At 38.0% G+C, this 23,428-nt stretch overlaps 1 protein-coding gene across 1 annotated transcript in view; it reads left to right on the top strand.

Annotated features, from left to right (window-relative positions):
* ADAMTS20 (ADAM metallopeptidase with thrombospondin type 1 motif, 20) overlaps positions 1-23,428 on the top strand; it is a gene marked incomplete at its 5' end in the record, with an annotated part of 169,537 nt that overhangs the window by 81,632 nt on the left and 64,477 nt on the right. The window contains 13 exons of the mRNA XM_005881718.2: positions 1,242-1,337; positions 3,586-3,752; positions 3,909-4,038; positions 9,667-9,793; positions 11,682-11,892; positions 12,458-12,622; positions 13,137-13,301; positions 14,530-14,649; positions 15,277-15,384; positions 16,513-16,677; positions 17,017-17,307; positions 18,227-18,388; positions 20,472-20,648. Coding sequence (XP_005881780.1) covers positions 1,242-1,337; positions 3,586-3,752; positions 3,909-4,038; positions 9,667-9,793; positions 11,682-11,892; positions 12,458-12,622; positions 13,137-13,301; positions 14,530-14,649; positions 15,277-15,384; positions 16,513-16,677; positions 17,017-17,307; positions 18,227-18,388; positions 20,472-20,648 — 2,084 coding nt within the window. The remainder of the gene's footprint in view (positions 1-1,241; positions 1,338-3,585; positions 3,753-3,908; positions 4,039-9,666; positions 9,794-11,681; positions 11,893-12,457; positions 12,623-13,136; positions 13,302-14,529; positions 14,650-15,276; positions 15,385-16,512; positions 16,678-17,016; positions 17,308-18,226; positions 18,389-20,471; positions 20,649-23,428) is intronic.

Below are 23,428 nucleotides of genomic sequence, written 5' to 3'. Positions count from 1 at the left end.
TAGAACCACACGCACCAAATTTTACTATGAATTAATCAGTTTGCAAATGGAAAAAGATGTTAAATACATTTGTATGCTCTAAATAGCATTGTCACATCACTGCCCCCTGGCGGTAGCCTTCATCTTGTCACTTTTGCCATGCTTAGGAATTGCCTTCTTGAAAAATGTATAATAGCAAAGACAAATAGTGAAGGTCGTAGGAATATTTTATAGTAAAAAATCATGGATTAAAATTAGTCTTCTAGACTGATAGCCTGCAACCATATCTATATAGTGCATACAGAATCATCAAACCTTATATTTCAATGTGATGCCTTAGAGAGATATAAATAAGGCTGCTCTAAAAACATGCAAGGTAATTTCATGTCGGACTTAAGCTCTTTTAAACTTCTCCTTTTTAAATTCATTCCATATTTATCAAAGTTAGTGTACAAGAAAAATATCAACTCCATTTATGCATGTATTAAATAGAAAAGGAAAATTCTATAAGGAAAAGGAAAAACTTAGAATTAATATCACTAGAGCAAATGAGAATGTTTAGATAATTATGAACTGTGTAACATGAGTAGTTTTAGCATACAAAACTTTCCATTCTTTCTTAATATATATTTAATATAGTGTTTCCTCATCTTTTGAGCAGTGCCAGTGTTGGTGAATTAGGTCTCATAAAATAGAAATATTATTTTCATTTCTCTCAAGTAAATTTTTTACTTTTCTCTTGACAATAATGTAAAATGTTGGGGGTACCTATAGGGATTTCTGCTTATACTAGAGACTAAAAGCTTAAAAAATATGCTTCTCATTAACTCACATTATTTTGCTCTTTACTAAGTTTCTTGTACACATATAGTAATGCCCAACTATTTTGATATCTTTTGGATTTGTGGATAGCATTTGGAATATTGCATTAAAAAAACACGTTAGGAAATGTAAAATGTAGCATACTAGCTTCATTCTTATTCTATACTCAGAATTTTAGAAGTAAGAAAAATTAGGATTTGTACTTTTTAAGAATCCCAAACTCTCTTACGTTTCTAGACGACAACTACTTTTTCTCAATTCTTAGCAATTTGTATAAGGCATTGATTTAAAAAGAGTAAGCACTGGTATCATTTATCAAAGATAAAATGAAATTAAGTCTGACTATACTATTGAAATTTTTCAATGATTCAGCAGTAATAGCCTCTGGACCATCTGTTTTTTTGTGTGTGAAAGTTAACATGTATAAAATTATATTGTAGGTTATAATGTTGTCGTAAAGATTCCCGCAGGAGCAACCAACATTGATATTCTTCAGCACAGCTATTCTGGAACACCAGCAGATGACAATTACCTTGGTAAACATTTCTAGTAAACAGCACCAATATGTGGTTCGTGTGCGATTTCATGGAGGTCTGCGGTTAATGTAAATTCTTGGAAGGCAAGCAGAGACCCCTGAAAAAACATGCAATTTCAGTTCATACTGAGCTGAGTCTTCTGACTCCAGATACATGTTTTCTTCTGAACTATACACTGATTCTTATTTGAAAAATATGGAACTAAATTCTGAAAAGTAAATTTGAAATTTTCCCCACGAGAGTGCTTTAAATAACCATAAAGGTTACGTTTAAAGTTGCATGCATATTTAAAATAAAATCCTCTTCTATCTTTTAATATAAAATTAGAGACCTGTTTGAGGTTTGATGTTTTAAAGAATTTTCTTAAATTCTCTTTTGCCATGTAGTAAAAGGATTTATATACAGTTTTTAAAAAGTTTTTATTTTAAAGAAAAGAACTATGGATTCATATATTTAGATGTTAATGAATATTTAGTTACAGTATATTGTCCTTTAGCTATTTCTAGAGTATAGATTTCATTTCTTACTTATTTTTAGAAAGTAGCTTTTAGGTTTAAGGAATTTCATTTAGGCCCAAAGATGAAGAGAATGCTTTACAATCCTTTTTCTTCTACCTGAAAAACACTTTAATATTGAATTATGTATGACTCACCAAGCTAGAGTAGGTGGTGTAGAGCTGAAATTCAGAAAGTACCTGCTTCACATTAATGAAATGTGAAACGCTGGCTCAAATAATCAATGTTTATAACTGAGGATCTGCTTCTATAATGAACAGCTTATCTCAGGAATTGCATTTGACATTATAAAGTCAAATGTAAAGGGAACAACCGCTTAGTGGATGCAGGATATTTTGGGGCCGGCGGGGGGGCGGGGGGGGGGGGGGACGAAAAAGTTTTAGAACTGATAGAGATGATGGTTGTGCAACATTGTTCACTTTAAAATGGTTAATTTTATGTTATGTAAATTTTTGTAAAACTGCAAAAATATTCTCAAAGAAAATCAAGTGTAAATAATTTGATTAGTCTTTTACATTTAGTTAATATCTCTCTCTTAGGTTCTAAATATAGATATTGTATCTTCCCTAGGAATGCCCAAGTTTAAAAATTAGAAATGTTCACCATTAAAATAGCAAAATGCTTTGCAAGAGAACTGCTAGTGACAATATTAAAATCTAAATTGAAATGAACAAAAACGAACAAGAAGATATTTCTAAAACATGTATTTATGAAATGTGCTTTGGTAACTAAAAGTAGTAAAATGTATACAGTATTTCTCAGTCATGTTCTACTCATTTCCCTTAGTTTTAATGTAACTGATACTTCCTTAAATAGGCCTACCCACTTTGGCCAAAGTGCAGACTTATATGGGGCAATTTCCATTTTGTAGGATAAATGTAGAACTTTATTGGTTCTTCATTGAATTTAGTGGAGTATATAAAGACACTCATAATAGTCCATACAGACAGAGAAATATCAAAATGATAAATACCTAGGTAGCTTTTTCAAGGGGTGTAGAATTTATTATGAAATTAGCCATACAGGTAACTTGTATGTCCTAGATGAGGTTCCTTGAAAGACCAAACAAACGTTTTCCAAACAGGCTATTGTTCAGCTGGGAACTATAATATAAGTAAAGCCGCAAAAAGGATTTGGTTAATATGGCATTTTTGTTAGTGTAAAATTTAACATATTATATACCCTCTTGAAAATTAAAAATGCATAAAGCAATTTACGCACAATAACAGCATGCGTCTCCATGAAAAAGATCCAGGCATTTATATAGAGAATCGTGTAGTCATCACATGCCTTTCGAACATTGACCCTAAAGTTAAAAAAATTATTTTTTATTTTTCTGACCTTACAGTTTTAAAGCTGTGTACATTTTTTCCAAGATAAGTGTAAATGGAATGTTGCCGCAGTTCAGCGGCTCTTCCTTTCCTTGCCACTGATGGCCAGGATTGTTTTAGCTGATCTTGCTGCTGGGCCCATGGCTTCTTTCTGTTTTCCCACTTTTGTATGTCCTCCCGAAGCTGCACGATTGCAGAAGAAGGTTCCACCGCAGATAGAAAAGTGTAGGGCTGAGGGGTCCCTCCATTGTAGTAAAATAAAGGGTACCACATTGTAGTAACAAAGTTTATCGACTCAAGTATTTACTTTCTTCATTTCAAAAGGATTTGAATTTTAAAAGTTAAAAAATTTCCTGTGCTGGTGACTGGTTTTGCTGTTTCATGAGTACCATTCTTTTACAGCATTATCTGACACTCAAGGGAACTTTCTTTTGAATGGAAATTTTGTTGTAAGTATGGCAAAGAAAGAAATCCACGTACAAGGAGCCATTTTTGAATACAGTGGTTCAAACAGCTCAACTGAACGAATCAACAGTACTGATCGGCTAGAAGAAGAACTTGTTTTGCAGGTAAATTCTCAGTAGTCATTAAAAAGGCTTAGCTTTAATCATATTAGTAAACTGTGATGATGAAGCGCTTTGTGGTTATTATTAAAAATAAAATGATACCTTGTAGGAATATGTCTTTTATGAATTAATTGTATGCTCCTGTGCATTTGTATTGAGGTTTTGTGTGTGGGTAATTTGTACAACCCTGATGTACGTTATTCCTTCAATATCCCTGTGGAAGAGAAGAGAGACCAGTTCACGTGGGACCCATATGGACCATGGCAAGACTGTACCAGAATGTGCCAAGGTACACTGGCATTAAAAGAGACAAAAGTTTGTGCAGGCGGGTATAATTTGGGTTACTTTTGAGTCTGACTTGTATTGGTCTGGCAGAATTCTCCCCACTGTCCACACACATGTATACCGCACAGACATACAAAGCTTCCCTATCTTTTCCCTTCCTATTTTTCTCTTCACTCATTTTTTTTTATACTTAGCCTCACTTAGCTCTACCCATTTGAACATTCTGCATTATCATTCCTTTCCTTTCTCTTCACAGTTTCTGTCTCACAGTCACAGAAAGTTTCTCTAACTTGTTTCCCAGTGAAATAACCCCCCTCCACACACTTCCCCAGCCCCTTCTCTTTCTTTTAGTGCTAGAGTGCCAAACATTCTTTCATGCTTTTCTTTTCCTTCTGTGGCCACAAGAAATGTATGTTTGTACTGATAGCATGCATCACTGAAAGGAGCATAGTGGGAAATGGAAAGTTTACAGTAGGGACAGAAAATGAAAAGACTGGCGTCTTTAATGCTCTGTAATTAAGGATAGGTAATTTGTGCAATACTGTTTGTTCAAATCAGTAAACATTTATTGAGAGACTACTTTGTTTCAGGTTATTAATAAGACCCCAATTCTGTGTTCAAGTTGTAAAGTCTAGTGGATGAAATAGAGTCTGAGTAGATGACCTTACTTTATAATGGTAAATAAATGGTAGAGACAGAGAGGACCACAGAAAAGGTGGAGGGAGCACTCCATGAGGAGATTACATCTGAAGGTACAGGGAAGTTTGTGTAGAACGGAAAAGGAGTTCCCATGGGGACTAGAGAGACGTTTAGGATTTAGGGGATCAGTGGGTCAGAGGAGAGGATGCTACTAAGGACAGTATGGACATGAGCTGAGAGAAGGTGGGTGGCCAGAAGCAGTGACCACAGATGATGGGGATGGGAGGGACAGTCTAACACAATGACGTCAAGGTGCCAAAGGAGTTGCGGCCCCTGTGGAGTTGGCACAGGGGCGCCCAGGATGGCTGTATGGGAACCAGGTTCTCCTGTTTGGGCTGTGTCTCAGGGGAGGGTGGAGACTGAGGAAGATGATGCCAGGCCGGCTGGAATAGATGCTGGCAGTAGGAAGAGAGAGCTTCAATGACACAGAGGAGAAGGAATTCATTTCCCCAGGAAGACCCTGCATGTGCTTCACAGGAGAGAATGGAGGTTTTGAGGACTGAATGGGTGAGCTGGTCCGTGGCAGTGAATGTGGGAAGCTAGGAACACATCCATGGAACAGGGGAATGAAGGAGTGTTCTAAATGTGAACACACCAAGCAAAGAATAACAAGATCCGAAATGGAGGGTTGGACAAGACACGGTCGGATGGTTTGGGGGATCTGAACCAGGAGAGGTCTCTTATACAACTGTGTGCAAGGAAAAAGGAGCTACTATTGCCACATTGTGATACTATGATTAATATTCTCTCTTTTTTGTGTGTGTGTGTAACTTTTGGTTTTTCTAAAGTTAAGTTTCCTCAGTTTTATTTGTCTCCTTGTTCTTCTGTTAGTTAACAGTCCCCAAACTTTTGGTGAGAACTATACATTTTGTCTGTTAGTTTCATCTATCGGTTTAAATTATTCTTCATTTATAGCTACCCTGGTCCTCTTTTCTCTTGTTCTAATTAGTGTTGCTTTTTCAGTCTGTTACATGGCTGTCATCTTGTGCTTTACTTTCATTATTATTCAAGGAAATCTGTTCGGCTTTCTTTTGTGTTGGATTTCCTGTTTTCTAAATCCCATGAATTCCTCTTTTTGATTGATTTCACCCACTGGGTAGATCATATCCCCCAGTATTTTCCTGAAAAGGAAGATAGTTTTTTGAGACCTTTCCTATTTGAAAATGGCATTATTCTCTTCTCACGCCTGGCTGATAGTTTGGCTGGTATAAAATTCTAAGTTAGATTATTTTCCTTTACAGTTTTGAAAGCCTCCTTTTCTGGGTTGTTTTCTGATTTCCTGTGATACTTTCTATTGTGGAAGTTTTGTGGATTCCCTCTTTAGTTCTCCTGGTGTGAAATGTCAGGACAATGGGCCTTGATGTGGGTGTTTCTTTCATCTATTTTCCTAGGTTTATAGGATGCCATTCCAATTCGGAAACATATCCTTTGGCTTGAGAAAATTTATCACATTATTTCTTTGATAGTTTTTTCTCACATTAAATTTCTCTTCCATTTTCCCGAAATTTGTATTATGTGGATGTTCAGCATCCTGGATTGATCACTTATCTTCCATTTTCTTCTCCTTATTTACATTGTTTCCATAATATTTCTTCTCATAAATCTTGATTTGTTTCATGGGTACAATATCCATGTCTCTGAGAATATGAATCCTAGTCTGCAAGTTTTATTGTGCTCCCTGACATACCTGTTTCATTTTAGTTGCATTTTTATTTTGGTCTCTACTGTATTATTGGTTTTCCTAAAATGTCTGCTGATCCTTTCTTGCTTTTTCATTATTAACACTAAAATGCTGAAAGTCCTGTGTGGGTCAGACAAGTCAAGTAGGGGCCTCATTATTGAGTAATTGGGTCACTAAATAGCCTTTTTATATGTCATTGGGGATATGCCCCCAAGTGTCATTGTCAGTGGATCTTTTCTCTTGGGGTGAAGAGTCTCCCAAGAGAGAAATTCTCCCATATTCTTCTTTTTTTTTTAAAATATTTTTATTGATTTCTGAGAGGGAGAGAGAGATAGAAACATCAATGATGAGAGAGAATCTTTGATTGGCTGCCTCCTGCATGCCCCCTACTGGGGTCCGAGTCCACAACCTGGGCATGTGCCCTTGACCAGAATTGAACCTGGGACCCTTCAACCCACAGGCTGACGCTCTATACACTGAGCCAAACCAGCGAGGCCTCCCATCTTCTGAAGGTCAATGAGAGGACCAGGGAACCTTAAAAGTTGGCTTGGAGCTAGAGAGAAATGAAGACAGTCCAGTCTGGATCTCATCATTCAGAAGGAAGACTTTTACCTAACCCCCTATCTTCATTGCAGTGCTTCCCAGCTTCCTTCAGCTGGGTCTGTGCCCTCAGGTTCACCTTCTCTGGAGCTATGATAGCCACAAGGCACACAAGGCTAGTCTGTTGAAATGTGCTCTCTATGAAATACACAATGGATTTGGAAGACTTAGCATAAAAAAGGAACGTACAATATATCATCAATAATTTTTATAATGATACTAGAGGCCTGGTGCACGGATTCATGCACATTGAAAGGAAATTAATTAGAAGGTGGCTGGCGGGGTGGGACTGGGTGAGACAGGCCAGTCACGCCCTGGAGCCAACCTCCCGTGGTCCCTCCCCAGCTGGCCGCACCTGGGGCGGCACCGGGGCTTGAAGGGTGTCTATGGAGTGAGCAGGCTCCCTCCGGCAGGTGGGGTCCCTCGGCCTGGCCTGTGGGGATTGGGCCGAAACCGGCTGTCCAACATCCCCCGAGGGGTCCCGGAGTGCACTCTGCAAAGTTGCTGTTGCTCAGCAGCTCCTGTGTTGAGCATCTGCCCCCTGGTGGTCAATGCACATCATACCTACCGGCCGGTGGTGGTAGGCCAGTGGGCCGGTCGCATAGCCTTTTATATATATAGATAGATGTTGAAATTATCTCTCAGATATTTAAGGGTTAAATATAAATATTAATTTCACCTTTATCTTTTTACTTTTTTAATGTGAATACTAGAAAATGTAAAAATACATATGTGGCTCACATTCTGTGTTTGTGGGACAGTGCTGCTTTCAACAGGAAGGGTAGGAGTGGAACCATTCTTTGTAAAAACTTTTCAATCAATTCTGCGTTGTTTTCAGGCCTACCCCTCACACACCGCCTCAGAGGAACCTGGTCTTCTTTATTTCTGGGCTTTTCTTGGATTCGATGGCATGAGTGGTTTGTTTCTTATTCACCTACCCCCTCCACTCAGGATTAAGTTTCAGCTTTCTTGACTTTGTTAAACAGTTATTTCCATCTACTTTTCATATTCAGAATTTCCTTTTCCTGCAATACTTTGTTTCCTTTTTTAGTCTTTGTGTTCTTTTAGGTTTGTGCCTTTTCAATATGCCTTTAAGAGTTATTTCAGTTAGTGTTTAGGAAGGAGTGGAGATAAACGTGTGTTCACATTTAGCTAACTGGAAGTATGCCCTTGAACTTTGATAAAACAGAAATCTGATCATGTCACTGACTGCTTAGACTTTTTCCTGTCTCCTCCGTGCGGAAAGTGTGAAGTTTAATGTACTCTGGCCCGTTACAACCACTTCTCTTAGTTTACTTTTGCTGTGATTATGTTACATGAGTCTCAGTGGCTTAGAACAACAAAGGTTTATTTCTTGCTCATACTGTTTTGGCTCTTAATTGGCTGACTCTTCTTTGTTTGATATCTGTGTCCATGTCATTTAAAAAAAATCAGTAGGCCCCTAGATGGTTTGGCTCAGTGGAGATAGAGCGTGATGGCTTGTGGACTGAAGGGTCCCGGGTTCACTTCTGGTCAAGGGCATGTACCTCCAGTGCAGGCTCAATCCCAGGCCCTGGTCAGGGCACGTGTGGAAGGCAACCAATTGATGGATCTCTCTCACCTCTCTCTCTCTGTCTCTGTCTCTGTCTCTTCCCTTTCACTCCTCTCTTCCACTCTCTAAAAATCAATGGAAAAATATCCTCAGGTGAGGATTAACAACAACAAGTCAATAGACTTTATTTTTAGAGTTGTTTTAGGTTTATAGAAAAATAGAGCAGAAATTTCCTGTCTTTCTTCTTCCACTCCCCACCTCCATTCCTGTTATTAACATCTTGTATTAGCATGGCACAATTGGTACAATTAATGCATTATTATTAACTAAAGTCCATAGTTTCCATTAGGGTTCAGTCTTTGTTGTACATTCTATGAGTTTTGACAAATGTATGGAGACATGTATTCACTATTATAGTATCATGAAGAATACCTTCACTCTTGAAGAAATCCCTCCCTCCATCCCCTCTTCAACTTCTGACAACCACTGACCTTTTGCTATCTGTCCATGCCTTTTTCATTCATGACTCCAGGCTGAAAGCTCTGCCCATTTGGGGAGGGCTGTCTTGGAGATGGAGGGGAAGGAAAGAGCAGGCAGACACATGTAGGGCTTTAGAGCTTCTGCCTGGGACTGGAATAGGCCACATCCCCTTACAGTAGGTTGGCATAAGCCCGATGTCAATGGGCAGGGAAGCATGCTCCTCCCACAGGAAGTTACAGTAACATTGTGGCAAGTGGAGATGTGCAATTCTATTACAGGGGAAAGGGTAGCAAGTAATGGAGAACAATAACATAGCGTACCGTATAGCATCAGCGCCAACCTGGCCACTCAGTTCTCCTCTCACAACCACTCCTTCCAGCTATAATACATTTCCATCTGCTCCACTCATACCTGCCCGCTTTTCTTATCTCTTCACTAAGCACACCCCTGAGTCTTTCAGGATTGAGTTTATTATAGAAAGTAATTCCTGACTAGATTAATATGCTAGTCTGTCCTATATACTGCGTGGAATTGTTTTGCTTTCTTAGCTGAATCCTTTAGGCTACTATCAGAATTAAATAATTGCAGAACATCTTCTTAATATGAGTTTTCTCTTTAATTTTCATTTGACATTGGCCAAGGTCTTCATAGAAGAAAAATTACCTGCATACGTAAGAGTGATCTTATGGTAGTGCCTGATCAAAGATGTGACCACCTACCACTTCCATTGTTTGTGACTGAAAGATGCAATACAGACTGTGAACTAAGGTAAAGGAGCAATAATGTAAGCAATGTATACTGTAACCAGGGTAAAGCAAATTATCGAGAAGATGTAAAGCCTCTAGTGCAGTGACTGGCCCAGAGTGGGCATATAGTTAATGTCTATCCTCTGTTCCTGCCAGGCCATTATGAAATTTCAGGCTCACTGCCTTATGGTGGAACTCAGCAGTTGGTTTGAATTTTTGTTCATAGTATTTGCTGAATACCAGTAGAGAGGCCTTAATATTTGTGTAGGAAATAGAAACAAATTTGTCTGTAAAATATACACAAATAAACTCTAATCTGAAAACCCATGGTTTAGGATCTGAAACAATAAATTTTGTAGCATAATTTTGTAATTCTCATATAACTGATAAGCCAATGAACTTTTAAAGTTATTAAAGATTAGAGAATCAATAGAGAAAGAAATCAATTTTGTCCATTAAGCATTAAGAAACATGACCATAGCGGGGAAGTTTGCATTTCTAACTTAAATTTCTCGTCAATAGGTTTTTTGTGTGTATGGTGTGTGTGTGTGTGTGTGTGTGTGTGTGTGTGTGTGTGTGTGTGTGTGAGGGGACTCCGTCCTCAGCCTCAGAGGGGGACAAAGACATGAGGAGGCAGATGCAGGAGGATGAGCAGAAGGCCCGGCACCTGGAGGAATCCATCTCCAGGTGGGTGGGGAGCCACACAGACCTGCACGAAGTCTGGGTGGGGGAACCTCGAGCAGTGGGCCCTGAGGGGTAGGATGGGTTTGGCCGCCTTGCTCCGTGTGTGTGTGTGTGTGTGTGTGTGTGTGTGTGTGTGTGTGTGCGAGAGAGAGAGAGAGAGAGAGAGAGAGAGAGAGAGAGAGAGAGAGAAAGAGAGAGAGAGATTAGTCTTAGAATGAAGCTAAGAACAATAACCCATCTAGTGGGTAACAATTAACATTGGGGATGGCCAGAAACTCCTTCACTCAGCAAGGATGAAAATTTTTATATGTTTATGGTGGCGTTTGAAGGCATATAGTGAAAGCTTTGTGGGAGAACTGCCCGTATAAGTTGCATCACTGCATTGCAGTGAAGTGAGGCACAATGACATGCTTGAGATACTGTTGGGGATGGAGATGAACTCCGTGCGTTCTATGCTTTGTCATACTGGAACACGACTATTGCCTGATAGGTTGCTGGACCATAATCGGAATAATTTGGCAAAAAATTGAAGATTTTACTTGTGGAAAGAATGTTTTCCCTGAAAATGTCTAAGAGTAGATCACATGAATTAATAAGAAAATGTGGCATGCTCTACAAAAACCTTTACCACCTTTCAAAGGCTTTGTCTAAGTAGTCAGATCCTCAGTATCCCCCATTCATAACTACAGAGGGTTGCCTAGGAAGACACTACCTGATTATGAGACAGATATATTCAGTTATAGACTTAGTCATACAATTATTGCCACTAAATAATTGGGTAATCTTGATCTAAATCAGTTCTTTTCAAAAGTTTTTGGCAAAGCTTGGGGTTGCAAAGCCACCCCCCAGAGCCAGGGTCAATAGGTATAGTGCTGGCTCCTATCTCCAGCTTTCACCAGACCAGCTTCATTTTTATCTAAGTGGAGAGCAAGTTCAGTTTTTTTGGGGGAAAAAGTAATATTTCTAACAAAAAAAAATTCAAGTGCTTATACCATTTGAATACACAACACCTCTGGGACTCATTTTCTCATCGATAAAATGAAAGTATGATCTCTAAGAATTTTTTATTTAGAATTCAATGACATACAAAATATTTTCAGATGGCTTGCTTATCAACTTTCACACAATTTTAAAAACTGAATCGTATGCATGAGCTTCTCTGAGTTCGATTTTTAAGATGCATCAGTTGTCACACCTCCTAAGTGTATTAGCATCCTTCCCGCTAGGTGGCACATCGTCGGCAAAAGTGAATGTTCATCCCACTGTGGTCAAGGATACAGGTCCTTGGACGTCCACTGCATGAAGTATTCCGTGCATAAAGGACAGACTGTCCCAGTAGATGACCACTACTGCAGTGACCAACTGAAACCTCCGACCCGAGAGCCCTGCCATGGCGACTGCGTGTTAACAAGGTGGCATTATTCGGAATGGTACCAGGTACAAAGAAAAAGTATTCCTTAAGAAAAGTTACTCATTTTTTCCTAATTAAATATTTGTTTCTCTAAAGCAGAGGTTCTCAACCTGTGGGTCGCGACCCTTTGGGAGTTGATCGACCCTTTCACAGGGGCCGCCTAAGACAGTGATGGCGAACCTTTTGAGCTCGGCGTGTCAGCATTTTGAAAAACCCTAACTTAACTCTGGTGCCGTGTCACATATAGAAATGTTTACCCTTTCACAGGGGTCGCCTAAGACCATCGGAAAACACATATATAATTACATATTGTTTTTGTGATTAATCACTATGCTTTAATTATGTTCAATTTGTAACAATGAAAATACATCCTGCATATCAGATATTTACGATTCATAACAGTAGCAAAATTACAGTTATGAAGTAGCAACGAAAATAATGTTATGGTTGGGGGTCACCACAACATGAGGAACTGTATTAAAGGGTTGCGGCATTAGGAAGGTTGAGAACCACTGCTCTAAAGCATACTTTTATTAAGGTCTCTTCCCCCCTCCCCCGCAATTTGCCACCACTTTTTTGTTTGTTTTTCAGTGTTCCAGGAGTTGTGGAGGAGGGGAAAGGTCTCGAGAATCTTATTGTATAAATCACTTTGGCCACCGGCTTGCTGACAGAGAATGCCAAGAGCTTCCCCACGTGATGACTGAGAATTGCAATGAATTTCCCTGTCCCAGTTGGGCTACCAGTGAGTGGAGTGAGGTAACATTAAACACACGAGGCTTAGAGTTATTATGATACTGTGTAGGAAAGCTTTGCAATATAAGGCTTTATGTAATTCAAAACTACTTCATTTTATTTTATTTCACTTTGCAAATAACATGGTTGTCATGGCAATAAAAATTAGTAAGTGGTTTGGTTTGTTCTTAAAATATTTACAGTGTCTGGCTAACAGTAACCTTAACTGGTGTTTAATCTGTAACCATTTTCCTAAGAAAGTCCCACTGTCCACCATAGCATAAGATACATACTTGTTCTAGGGTTATTTTTGTACCTTTGTTTCTAGGACAAAGAGATGTTGCACTGGGATTTGGGCAGCAAGTGTTGGTGGCTGATCTCACCCAGTGAATATCTCTAGAGGAATGAAGAGAAAAAAACGTCCTTAGGAATGGTCTTTTGGCTGCATTTTAATATGCAAATGAATCATTGTGTCATTTTGTAAGGCATTGCATTGATTAATATTGAAAATAAGTAATGGTCAGTGATGTTCTTACAGTGTCCTGTTACATGTGGAAAAGGAACAAAGCGGCGACAGGTGTGGTGTGAACTCAATGAAGATCATTTGAGTGACGGCTTCTGTAATCCAAGTACCAAACCCGAATCCCTGAGACCATGTGAGCTTCATACATGTGCTTCCTGGCAAGTCGGACCCTGGGGTTCTGTGAGTATATGATAAGGGTTTTTCTGATTTAATCTGTCTTTACAGAATAGCACAAACTGTGTGGTATATTTATTCTTTTAGTAGATGCAGCTAAATTTGATTGATTTGTTGGAAAAATACCACTGCAACAGTAAACCCTTATCTGCAAAATTTTCTCAGTATTACTATTAATTTGTTCTGGTAAATATTTCAACTTTGGCTTTGAATTTACTTTTGTTAACCAAGATGCCACACATTTTATGCTTTCATCAGCTTTGTTTATAAATATTTTCATGTTGTTTCTAATTATCTTTGCTGTATGTAGAACAGGCATTGTTTAGAAGGTTTGCCAACAAGGAAGCTAGGAACGTGCAGGATGAGCGGTAGTCAGGCTGGACAAGGGGTGGGGGGCACTTTATTATCCTGTGGCAGGTTGCCACAGTTGATGGGAAACCTTCTCCCATCTTCCCTTTGACTTTGTCTTAATGCTCTTCCTTCTATATCTCTTTGGAATTTACTCAGCATGTGTGTGTTACATGCTAGTGAGTCAGCCCGGACTCCCGGGGACCCTATGAATGGGTGATGTCCACAGTGACTATCTTTAGCATCCTGCTCAGCTCTGTAGACTCATATCAATGGCTTCTTTATGGAATCAATCCATCTGATATTTAGTCTTCCACTTTTTCTGTTGCCTTCCATTCTTCCCCACATCATTCTTTTCCAAAAAAACCCCGCCCTCTCATGATGTGCCCAGAGTAGTATAGCTTCAGTTTTGTCATTTGCCTCTAGTGATAGTTCAGGCTTCATTTACTCTAGGGACCCACCTGTGTATCTTTCTGACAATCCAGGATATCCACAGAGCTCTGCTCCAACACTGTATTTCAGTTAACCAATTTAGCCTACTAAATGACATACATGCACCAGCTAGATTTTGGGGGAAAAGTATTTAGTTTACCTAAAGTCTATTGACTCTGCCTCTACAATGTTAGGTCTCTATTGATATTTTCACATAATTGTGTTTTAAAGATACAATAATAACTGCCCATTTAAACTTCAGTACTTCATTAGTATGTATATAAATTTGAATAAATATATAAGGAGAGTAAACTTACTAATATTTAGTCTAGAATCTGGTATCAAAAACTATTAAAAAGATCTACTGAAAGTATATTAACTGCATTTATTAAAAATTTAAGTTTTTGTCATTTTTAAATAATGAAGGTGTTCGCTACCTGCTTCTGTCCTTCAGTGCACAGCCACCTGTGGGCATGGGTATCAGATGCGTGCTGTGAAGTGTGTGGATGCGCTGCTCAGTGCCGTGTTGGATGACAGACTGTGCTATGGAGCTAGTCGCCCCAGTGACAGGCAGGTAAAGGACACCTCTTCCTGGATTTTAGAAAAGAAAGATTTATGATGCAGGAGGATTATTGATGTGTTAAAATTACTTCCACATGTATTTTCCCCACGATATGCCTTATGAACGTGTGTGTGCATACTCGCCAGAGAGAACTTATTGTCATTGGTTTTGCCAGCCTTATAGCTTTAGTAATGCTTTTTTTATTCTTTATCTGCCATTGGATCACTCATTTAAAGTATATCTCCATCCTTTGAATTGTAGAAGCAAGACAATATTATAAATACCATGAACTTTTAAAGTGTGTGGTACTTTTTAAGGTAGTGTGTGTTCATTCAAAATGTTTCAGTTCAGTGATATTTTTGAAGGACTGTTGCTCTTTTCTTTTTCAACCATCAGAACAAAACAACCCAGACTTGAGGAGTCAGAGTCATACTATCCACTTCAAGCCCTTGATAGTACTTTATACTTTTTTTTGGGAGGGGGGGATTGGGAGACAACCCTTTACATTGTTTGTGTGCAATTGAGTAGGAACTGTGCTTGAATTAGGTATGTGGGAGAAGAAATGAAGCATAGGATTTAATATACATCAGAGTGATTAGTTAATTGATGTTTTATAAGATCCATTTTTCTTTTGAACAGGACTGCATCATGATATCTTGCCCAGTTATTCTTAAAACTGGGACCACTTCGTTACCAGCTGTTCCCATGGGAAAGACAGCACAGTGGCGATATGGTTCTTGGACTCCAGTAAGTGAATTTTATTGGGCGGTACAGTATTTCTACTATTGGAGGCTTTCAGGCATCGCCAAAGTGGTTGCTACAGATTTGCCAAATTAATGTCTGCATTCATTCTCAGGTATTTTGATGGTTGGAAGGAGTTTGGGGTTTAGAAATAGGTAATTTAATGGCTAAATCCTGCTGTGCTTTTCAAGGACTGAGGTATTCTTAGGTTTTCTATTATCTAATCTACAAAATGGGGGTAATATGTCACAGGTTGTGAGGAGAAGCAGATGGGACATGAAGCTTTTTATCAGCCTTGATTTAAACTACTGACATTTTCATGTTTTTCAAAACTGAAAGCTTTGCTTTAAGCATATGTGGTATATATTTTAAACCTTTGCATATTCTCTGAATCAATGATGGGTTCATATCTACTCTATTACTTAGGCTTTTTAAGATATCCTATCAAATAAAAGAGTAACATGAAAATTGACCATCACTCCAACACACAAGATGGCTGCCCCCATGTGGACGAAGAGAGCCGGCAGGGGACAGTTGTGGGGGGTGATCAGGCTGGCAGGGGAGGACAGTTGGGAGGAACCAGGCCTGAAAGGGAGGGCAGTTGGGGGTGATCAGACCTGCAGGGGAGCAGTTAGGAATCGATCAGGCTGGCAGGGGAGTCATTAGGGGGTGATCAGGCTGGCAGGCAGGTGAGTGGTTGGGAGCCAGCAGTCCTGGATTGTGAGAGGGATGTCTGACAGCCCTCGAGAGGTCCCAGATTGGAGAGGGTGCTGAGGTACACACCCTCCCCTGTGCACAAATTTCATGCACCGGGCCTCTAGTTTTAAATAAATATCTTAGTGTTTTCTTATATAAAATGCTTTTAATATCTCTAATTTGCAAATAATCAGTATTCCAGGAAGTTGATTGAGTGTTTTATTCTCATTACCATAAATGTTTAATTTGTGAAATTTATGATCTAAACTGACTCGGGTATCCACTGCCCTGTCATTGACTCAGAAGGGATGCCAGGTGATAACATTTGTGATTTGATTTTTCAAGAAACTTGATGTTTTAGAAATTGGAGCAACAGCTATGTGTATGGGAAGTAGGAGAGGTACTATATAACACCTTGGTATCATTCAATTTTTTAAGTGCTCCGCATCTTGTGGAAGAGGCAACCAAGCCCGCTATGTAAGCTGCCGCGATGCTCATGACGGAATAGCAGATGAATCATATTGCGCACATATACCTCGACCTGCTGAAATCTCCATCTGTTTTAGCCCTTGTGGGGAGTGGCAAACAGGGGATTGGTCACCTGTAAGTATTTTTATGAGAAAAAAAATGAAATGAACAATTTAAATATAATTAAGAAGTACAATTGGCAGTTATAAAATAGTGACGGGGGATGTAAAATGCAGCATAGGGAATATAGTCAAAATATTGTAATAACTCTTAATGTGCCAGGTGGGTACTAGACTTATGGGGGAGGGATAACTTCATACGTTATATAAATGTTTAACCACTGTGCTGTACACCTGAAACTAACATAATATTGAATGTTAACTGTAATTGAAAAATAAAAAAATAAAAAAATTTAATTTTGAGTATAAGCTTGTAGTTTACTACATTACGGATGTTGTCTAAATTTGTGATCAGTGTTCAGCTTCCTGTGGCCATGGAAAAACAAATCGGCAAGTTTTATGCATCAAGTACCATCAGCCAATTAATGAGAATCACTGTGACCCTGACGTTCGCCCTTCAGCAGAACAAGAATGCAATGTGGCAGCCTGCCAGCCCTCGTACAGCAACTTTCCGAGTTCCTCTGAGCAGCCAAACCATTTTCCAGGCAGGAATTTTCCATTAACTCACAAACCAGAAGATAATGAAAAGTGGGGGGTCCATCCATCAATCAGAGGAAACCAATGGAGAACAGGACCATGGGGATCGGTAAGCCATCTTTATTGAGTTATATTAATTCTGTAATTTTGTTATATTATGGCCTTTTAACGGATATGTATGTAATGACATCAAATGCTTTTAATGCTAGGTTTATCTGAAGATCAATAATTTAAATCTTAAAGGGATTAAGCAAGTTTTGATATAGATAACAAATCCCCAGAGTTCTTATTGAATTATACTAATGTGATGTTATGCTTACAGAAGAATGCACTTAAAAACAATCAGATTACAGTCCATTTTAATAAAAGCAAAAGGAAAATCTTTTAAGACTACAAAGGTTTTTGAAAAAACCAAACCCAGAAATTGGTAGCAGTGCAGCAGGCTGGTGTAAAAATATGATAAACTACAGAAGGTACGATTGTATTTCATAATTTACATGCGATTAATGACACAAAATAAACACAATATAAAAGTTAAGTAACTTAACACTAGTTATTCCTTCATATTGAGACCTTAAAAATGTTAATTCCTTTTTACTTAATACTTAGGAAAAAGGTGAATTTCCTATTGCAAGCTTTTTTAAGATATCTCTTTTTCATGGATTTGATGACTCAGCATTATACAGATGCAAATTCTCCCCAAATTGGCATATAGACTCCATGAAATACCAGTCAAACTTTGACTCCTTGTGGGGGACTGAGACTGATAAGTTGTTTCTGCAATGTATATGAAAATTAAAAAGTCAAGAATAGTAAAAAACAAACACAAAAACACAGTCACCTTTTCATCAACAAACTCTAATGCACCCCTACGAAAGCTCAAGTGTTCTGACGTATTTTCTCAATTCAAATTATGATTCCAACAAAGGGAGTTTTTCTGTGGGGAGTTTGAATTTGAGTCAAAATCATCGTTTTTTTCACCATGTAACTTCATGATGTGGATCTGTAGTTGTGTTTTGTCTTGTCAGTGCTCCAGCAGCTGTGCTGGCGGCGTTCAGCGTCGGGTTGTGGTCTGCCAGGATGAAAACGGACAGAGTGCCCATTACTGTGATGTGGCTGCCAAACCCCCCGAGGCAAAGCATTGTGACACAGGACCCTGTCCACAGTGGAACTACGGGAGCTGGGGAGAAGTAAGTCAGAGCATTTCTTAAACTTGTGGAGAAGTACGACATCTCTGAAGACCAGAAGTTAAGCACTTCCTACTGTTAACTGATGGGTAATCTTACTTCACTACACTATGAAGAAAGATTTTTTTTAAATTTTTTATTGAGTTACTAAAACCGTGTTCTGCTCATAGATATCCTATCACTAGAGGCCTGGTGCACGAATTTGTGCACCAGTGGGGTCCCTTGGCCTGACCTGTGGGATTGGGCCGAAACCGGCTCTCCAACATCCCCCAAAGGGTCCTGGAATGCAAGAGGGAGCAGCCCAGACCGAGGGACCCCACTGGTGCACAATCGGGGCAGGGAGGGACACAGGAAGTTGGCCAGCCAGGAAGGGACCACAGTAGGGCTCCAGGGCGTGTCCGGCCCATCTCGCTCAGTCCCGATCGGCCAGACCCCAGCAGCAAGCTAACCTACCAGTCGGAGCATCTGCCTCCTGGTGGTCAGTGCACGTCATAGCAAGTAGTTGAGTAGCCTTAGCATATCATTAGCATATCATTAGCATATTATACTTTGGTTGAATGGCCAACCAAACAATCAGACACTTAGCATATTAGGCTTTTATTATATAGGATGGTATATATCACTCACTCATGACAGGAAATATATACTCCAGATTTTAAAACAGAATCTAATAAGGCTAGGCAATATGTCTATGAATCTAATGCCTTTCTAAAATTAGTATATTAATGTCTTAATTTCTTAGAAAATTAAATTGATATATAGGCCATGTTTATATCTTATTACTGAACCACTCATTTGATGAATCTCTTAAACAGAGAGTTGACGATTATTGAGCACTTTATTTTTGTCCTGGCATTCTTCTAGTTACTTTGGATCTGAAGATAATTTTTAAAATGGTTATAATGAATACCAATCTTGCCTGTATTATGGGTGAGAAGAATGAGAAAGAAATTGGCATTGGATGAATAAAATAAACCACCTAATTTAATTAGTCAAATGTTTTTGTTTCATAGGAAATTTGAAAATTATTTTTAAAGATACACTTCTGACCAATAGCTTATATATATATCAAGTAACATGTATCTTTCTCAACTTAGATATGTTTATTGTGAATAGTCAAGTAATATGAAAAATTATGTAGAGAATAGAGGCCCTGTGCACAAAATTCATACACTCCGGAGGGTGGGGGGAGTCCCCTCAGCCTAGATTGTGAGAGGGCACAGGCCAGGCTGAGGGACCCCCACCAGTGCATGATTGGGGCCGGGGAGGGACACGGGAGGTTGGCCAGCTAGGGAGGGACCATGGGAGGGCTCCAGAGTGTGTCTGGCCTGTCTTGCTCAGTCCCAATCAACCAGACCCCAGCAGCAAGCTAACCTACGGGTCGGAATGTCTGCCCCTTGGTGGTCAGTGCATGTCATAGCGACTGGTCAACCGGTTGACTGTCTGCCCCCTGGTGGTCAGTGCACGTCATAGTGAGTGGTTGAGTGGCCTTAGCATATCATTAGCATATTACGCTTTGATTGATTGAACAGACAACCAGACACTTATCATATTAGGCTTTTATTATATAGGATGAGAACTTTTAACATGTTGATACATTTCCTGCCAGACTTCTGTTTTATAGTGCTCTAGAAATAGGGTCATATTACCCAGGCTGCTTTGCCACCTGCTGTCTTTATGTAATATATACTGAACATCTTTCCATGTGTATAAATTTAGATCTGCCTTATTAGCTTTCATAGCTACAGAGTAATCTATTGATAAGACACTGTACATTATGTAGTTAAAACTTATTACTTAAGTAAATCAGTTTTGCCAGGTCCTTAACCTAGCAAGAGTCTATATTATAGATCCTTCATATTTTATTAAACTATCTTATGGTACTAATTCTCAAAATTTTGTCTATTTTTTTAAATTATAGAAGCAATACTTTGACTTACTTTTTGCCCAGGAAGAAATGTTGACAATTATGAAGAAAGGATAAACTTTAAACTGTAGCATTACTAATTATATATTAAACATTGAATAAAGCAATATCATATTCTCTTTCAAGCCACATAGTTTTGAATTTTCTTCTTATTTTTAGTGTACACAAACATGTGGAGGAGGAATAAAATCAAGATTTGTAATATGTCAATTTCCCAACGGCCAAATGTCACAGGAGCAAAACTGTGAAATCTTGAACAAGCCACCTAGCGTGGCACAATGTCATGTTCATGCTTGCCCTGATGATGTCTCATGGCATCGGGGACCATGGAATTCGGTACGATAGTATTCTTATTCTTAACCTTGGTGTTTTGTTTTACTGTGTCCTTTTTACTTTCATTTCCTTTTTTTATGAATTATGATGCACACTATGTCTTCTCATTATTTTTTAAGGAGACCATTGGTCATCTTGGCTTGTGTTATTAAATATGATAGTTTGGAAGTACAATCCATTCAATTTCAAGTACTGTAATATATATAATGGTTTTATATGTATTTATTTTTTTACAAGTGAATTTTGAACCATAGTCCTATTCCAATTTTAAATATTTTACTCTGGTACATCTTTCGCTTGCCCTCTAATCAAAAATGTTTACTATTTACATTTGTATCTAATGTTAATGTTGTGCTTGTAATAATGGCAAATTAAGGCGGTGTGTTGTTTGAGTGCATAACTGTATGTGGCTTTCTTTTGTCTGTCAATGTCTAGTTACTGATCCAAAAGCAAATAACATTCTTTAAAACTTTGTTTTTATCATTGTTAAACTTAGTATTTTGCTTTGAAATGTGAAAATATTATATAAAAGTAAAGATAGAGAATTTTACATTGCTAAAGTAAATTAATTGTTTACAGCTTGTTACATACATCATGGAAAAGTATGATTTATATAGTAATTTATATGAAAATTAATTTCTTCCACTGTGTGGAGTTACTGTGTTTTGGGGATGTTTTATTTTTTTTGTTTATTTTTTGGAGCCATAGACAAAATTTGTAAATATTGTTTGTGAATGGTTTATTTTTTCTAGTATTTTTCAAATATTCAGACTTTGAAGAACAATTAATTTATATATATATTTTGAAATTAGCATTTTGGTCACTTTTGATATTTTAAATCATGAATAGCCAAGTACACTTCTTTCAGTTGAAAACTGATTTGAGTCTATAATCTATTTATAATTAAATTTATACAACTAAACTACAACTAATTCTGCATTTCAAAAATAATTATAACTCTGGTTTTATAACCAATTTTGATGTGTACAGTTGTTTTTCTTTGTCCAAGTCAAAGCGTTACAGTGATAAGTAAACCCATGTTTCCACTTATGCTATTTGAGAAGTACTAGTAGGTCATGTTCTAATTTAGGCAAAAATTCATCTTTACAATCAAAGTGTGACTGATGATATAAAACAACAGAACATTTTAACTTCATAGGAGGATCTTAAAGTTAAGTTGTGCATCAGAGTGCCATCATTTTGTGGGAATTAACGAAAGACATATTTTGCCATAGAAAGCATCTACATGTATACTTCATATAAAGTTTACTGACCATCTACTATACCCTAGGCCAGTGGTTCTCAACCTTCTGGCCCTTTAAATACAGTTCTTCATGTTGTGGCCCCAACCATAAAATTATTTTCGTTGCTACTTCACAACTGTAATGTTGCTACTGTTATGAATCTTAATGTAAATATCTGACAGGCAGGATGGTCTTAGGCGACCCCTGTGAAAGGGTCATTCGACCGCCAAAGGGGTCGCGACCCACAGGTAGAGAACCGCTGCCCTAGGCTCTAGGTTACAGAGATAGTAAAGACGTTTCTTACTCCTGTGGAAAATACTATAGAAACAACACAAAAAGGTATCATTTTTTGTTAGCCATCTTAGATTGAAAACTCACTTTCTCTTTTCTAGATCTCTTTATTTTCTTTCATCTTATTGGTTTTAGTTTGCAAGCGTAGGTCTTAATAAGGCTCTGGATTGCCCTCTTGGAATTTTGCCCCAATTAGGAAAGCAGACTGCTAACCACTAATTAGACATTGAATCGTAATGGCATTTGTTTCTGAGCACAAGGTTTTATTTTCCCTACTCATTCATGGCTTCATTAATTCTCAGAGCATTAAACATTTACATAATGTCTTCTTCTTTAGGCTAGTTATTGAAGTACCTAAAAAATCAGTGTTTTTGAGTTTGATTTTCTACGAAAGGGGTCAGCAAACTACAGCCAATGGGTTAAATCTGGCCTACGGCCTCTTTCGTAAATAAGTTTTATTGGAGCACAGTGAAGCACGTTTGTATGTGTTATCTATGGCTGCTTTTGCACTATAAAGCAGAGATGATTAGTTGCAATAGAGACTGTATGGCCCTCAAGGCTGAAATATTTACTATTTGGCCCTTTCTGGGAAAAGTTTGCTGACTTCTGTTTTATTTAATAAACTTTAAAATGCTTTTAAAATTTAACATAAAATGTAATTATAGTTATATAGAATATTAGAATTACAAATGTTCATTTGGGGTCAGTTTTAGATTTTTTAACTCTTTGTTTCATTTTTTAAAACAACTTAAGGTCTATCAACCTTCTCTATATATTCACTGTAGTATTCACAGAATTTTATTCCAGGTTTATGACATATAATTGGTCTTTATCATCATGTAAGTTTAATGTGAACAGTGTCACACATTTACATATTGTGTTGGAATACGTGATATTCCAATATATTTGTGTCATGCTTGTTTTTGTATGTAAATGATATCATAAGGGAAAAACCTTGACTGTTCATTAAAGTCCTGTGAACATGACTTCTTCAGTCTCACAAAACCAAATGAACAAGGAAACAATAATAGCCACAAATTACAAATAGTAAGACAGAAGTACACAATTCATTGCCTACTGCATATCTATTCCAAATGGAGTTCATTGAATGATTCAGTCTTTGCACTAATGAAGAAATGTAATCTTTATTTTTCTGATAAATTGAAGGTGAATTTTAAAAATCACAAATGTTTATATCAGAATTTTTACAAACTTATTTATTTACCTTTATATGTATTTTATATATAT

Source organism: Myotis brandtii, unplaced genomic scaffold (assembly GCF_000412655.1).
Source record: "Myotis brandtii unplaced genomic scaffold, ASM41265v1 scaffold686, whole genome shotgun sequence".
Taxonomy (NCBI): domain Eukaryota; kingdom Metazoa; phylum Chordata; class Mammalia; order Chiroptera; family Vespertilionidae; genus Myotis; species Myotis brandtii.
This window is presented reverse-complemented; position numbering and strand designations above follow the sequence as displayed.